At 53.1% G+C, this 2537-nt stretch overlaps 1 protein-coding gene across 1 annotated transcript; it reads right to left on the bottom strand.

The window, feature by feature from the left end:
• Nucleotides 1-206: 206 nt before the first annotated feature.
• On the bottom strand, nucleotides 207-487 carry LOC309965111 (cytochrome c oxidase subunit 7C, mitochondrial-like; the record flags this gene model as incomplete). Its single annotated transcript, XM_082844425.1, has 1 exon — nucleotides 207-487. The coding sequence occupies one exon, from the start codon at nucleotides 485-487 to the stop codon at nucleotides 296-298; it is 192 nt and encodes a 63-aa protein (XP_082700551.1). The 3' UTR covers nucleotides 207-295.
• Between the last annotated feature and the right edge of the window lie 2050 nt (nucleotides 488-2537).

Here is a 2537-nt window from a genome sequence, read left to right as displayed (position 1 = left end):
GTTTGATCCTTTTTTCAAAGAGACTGCACATCTCTTTTTTTTTTTTTTTTTTTTTTGCAGTACGCGGGCTTCTCACTGTTGTGGCCTCTCCCGTTGTGGAGCACAGGCTCCGGACGCGCAGGCTCAGTGGCCATGGCTCATGGGACCAGCCGCTCCGCGGCATGTGGGATCTTCCTGGACCGGGGCACGAACCCGTGTCCCCTGCATCGGCAGGCGGACTCTCAACCACTGCACCACCAGGGAAGCCCAGAGAGTGCACATCTTAAAATGCTCCTCTTTGTATCTGTCTCAAGGATTATTTTTTAAGCAGTTGGTGTCTTACTATATAGAAAGGTGCAGCAAATCCAGACCCTAAGTACAAAGTCATCATAGCTAGTAACCGCCACTTGTTTTCCACTGAAATTGGTAAATTCTTCCCTGGACCCTCCTCACAGTGGCTCCTACAGACCACAGAGGTTGTGAACCTCCAGATGCTTTGTCCCAACATAGGGCTGTTGGAAGCCCTGCGAAAGACGCAGAAACTGGAGGCGGAAGAAATGGTGGCAGCACACTCCGTACTCCTTTCCTCAGACCTTGATCCCTTGTGGGCAAGGACCGAAAGGGCTGCCTAGCGCTTTTGTTCTGTGTCAGGGCCCCCTAAACTTGCGAGTGCCTGGGAGTCGACTGGGGGCTTGTTGAAAATTAGATTCTGTTTCGTGGAACTCCCAGATGAGGCTAGTGCTGCCGTCCAGGGACCACACTCTGAGGAACCCGTTCTCATCCTCTGGACTCTGAGCCAGAGTCAAGGTATTTTTCTTCCCCTGTGTAGACCCCAAGTGTTAACAGATGGGCTTGTGCCACAGGACATGTCCGCCTGGCCTTTCAAAGCTTCCTTCAGGAAGTCTTCTCTTCAGTTCCTTTAGGTGCAAAGTGGTTAGGAACACGGACCCTGGAGCTAGATGTTTTGGGTTCAAATCTGACTCGGGGGCTTCCCTGGTGCCGCAGTGGTTGAGAGTCCGCCTGCCGATGCAGGGGACACGGGTTCGTGCCCCGGTCCAGGAAGATCCCACATGCCGCGGAGCGGCTGGTCCCATGAGCCATGGCCACTGAGCCTGCGCGTCCGGAGCCTGTGCTCCACAACGGGAGAGGCCACAACAGTGAGAAGCCCGCGTACTGCAACAAAAAAAAAAAAAAAAAAAAAAAATCTGACTCGGCCTGTGTGAACTTGGGCAAGTTACTTAACTTCTCTGAGCCTTGGTTTCATTATCTGTAAATTGCAGATGATGGTAATACCAATCTCACAGGGTAGAGGATTAAAGGAGTGATTGTTTGTGAAGTTCTCAAGGTGGCCTTATAAATGTTCTCTCCTCTTCATTATTTTTTGCCATCATCATGGTCTCTTTCCTCCCAGCCTCTCTCCAGCCCTAGCTTGTTCCTCTCTGGCCCCAGTGCCCAGCACAGAGAATCGTCTCAGAACTCAAGTGGGGCGCCCTGAGGCCGGGCAGAGCAGGGCTGCTTCTCACAGGATGCAGATTTATTGCCCGGAGGCCAACTTTAGGGCCGACTGAGGGATTCTGCTGGGATTACAGGCTCCTCCCAGCAGAGCCAACTTTTTCTCATCTTATCTGGGAGCTGACAGAAAACAGAGGGTGATCCAGTTCCAGTCTCGCCCTGCTCTGGGGGCCACGGCCAAAGCCTGTGTGTTCTGGACCTTCTGCTTGTCTCCTGGGTTTTGCTCTGAGGGCAGCCCTCTCCCATAAACCAAGCCTGGTGAGGCTGGGGGAACCCATGAGCGTGGGCGGGGTAGGCTTCGAAGCTGTCGAGACGGGACATGGGACTAGGTCTGTTTCATCACCGACTCCCCTGTCTTCTTGCCAAATGCTGGTGCTGCCGTGCCCCGCCGGGGGCTGGAGGGGTCCGTGCCACACTCTGACAGAACGCAGTCCTCTCTTCAGATCCCTGGCTAACGAGAAAAACACACGCACACAAAACAAAGGCCCTGCTGCCCAACATAAAATACTGCTTCCTAATCCCAAGTGTGGCCAAGTACGCTGTTAAGACATTTAGAAGGATCTTGAATTATTTCCACTTGAAAAATGTTTTTATATCTCCCATTCTGTTCACTTGATTGGCTAAGGTGTAATTGCTCTCCTGGCCCGGACTCTGCTTCCTCACCGATGGGGACCCCAGTTTTGCATCTTGATATTAAGAACAGATACTGAGAGCTGAATGGGGCATTGTTTCTCGGCCAGATCAGTAGCTGCTGCCTGCGTTTAGCGAGTGAGCAGTCCAAGCCTGGCAGCCCGACCTAGACCACATTGTGTCTTGCTTTGACTACTTGGTTCCATCCAGCTCCAATCAGGAATGGATCACACACGTCCAGGTTTGCATTTGCGCTTCCTCCCCACCCATTTTGCACAGTTGCAGCGTAAGGGAGTGGGTTAGGGGGCTACCAGCCTGCTTTGCTTTCTGTGTGTTCAGGGGGCTGGGCTGGAGGGGTGGGGAAGGTCCCCTGGATGTCCACTCTCCTGCCCTCCTCCCCCCACCGTTGATATGGT

This window comes from Leucopleurus acutus (genome assembly GCF_964270905.1).
Source record: "Leucopleurus acutus genome assembly, chromosome: 8".
Taxonomy (NCBI): domain Eukaryota; kingdom Metazoa; phylum Chordata; class Mammalia; order Artiodactyla; family Delphinidae; genus Leucopleurus; species Leucopleurus acutus.
The sequence above is the reverse complement of the archived record's forward strand: the minus strand, read 5'-3'. Positions and strand labels throughout refer to the sequence as shown.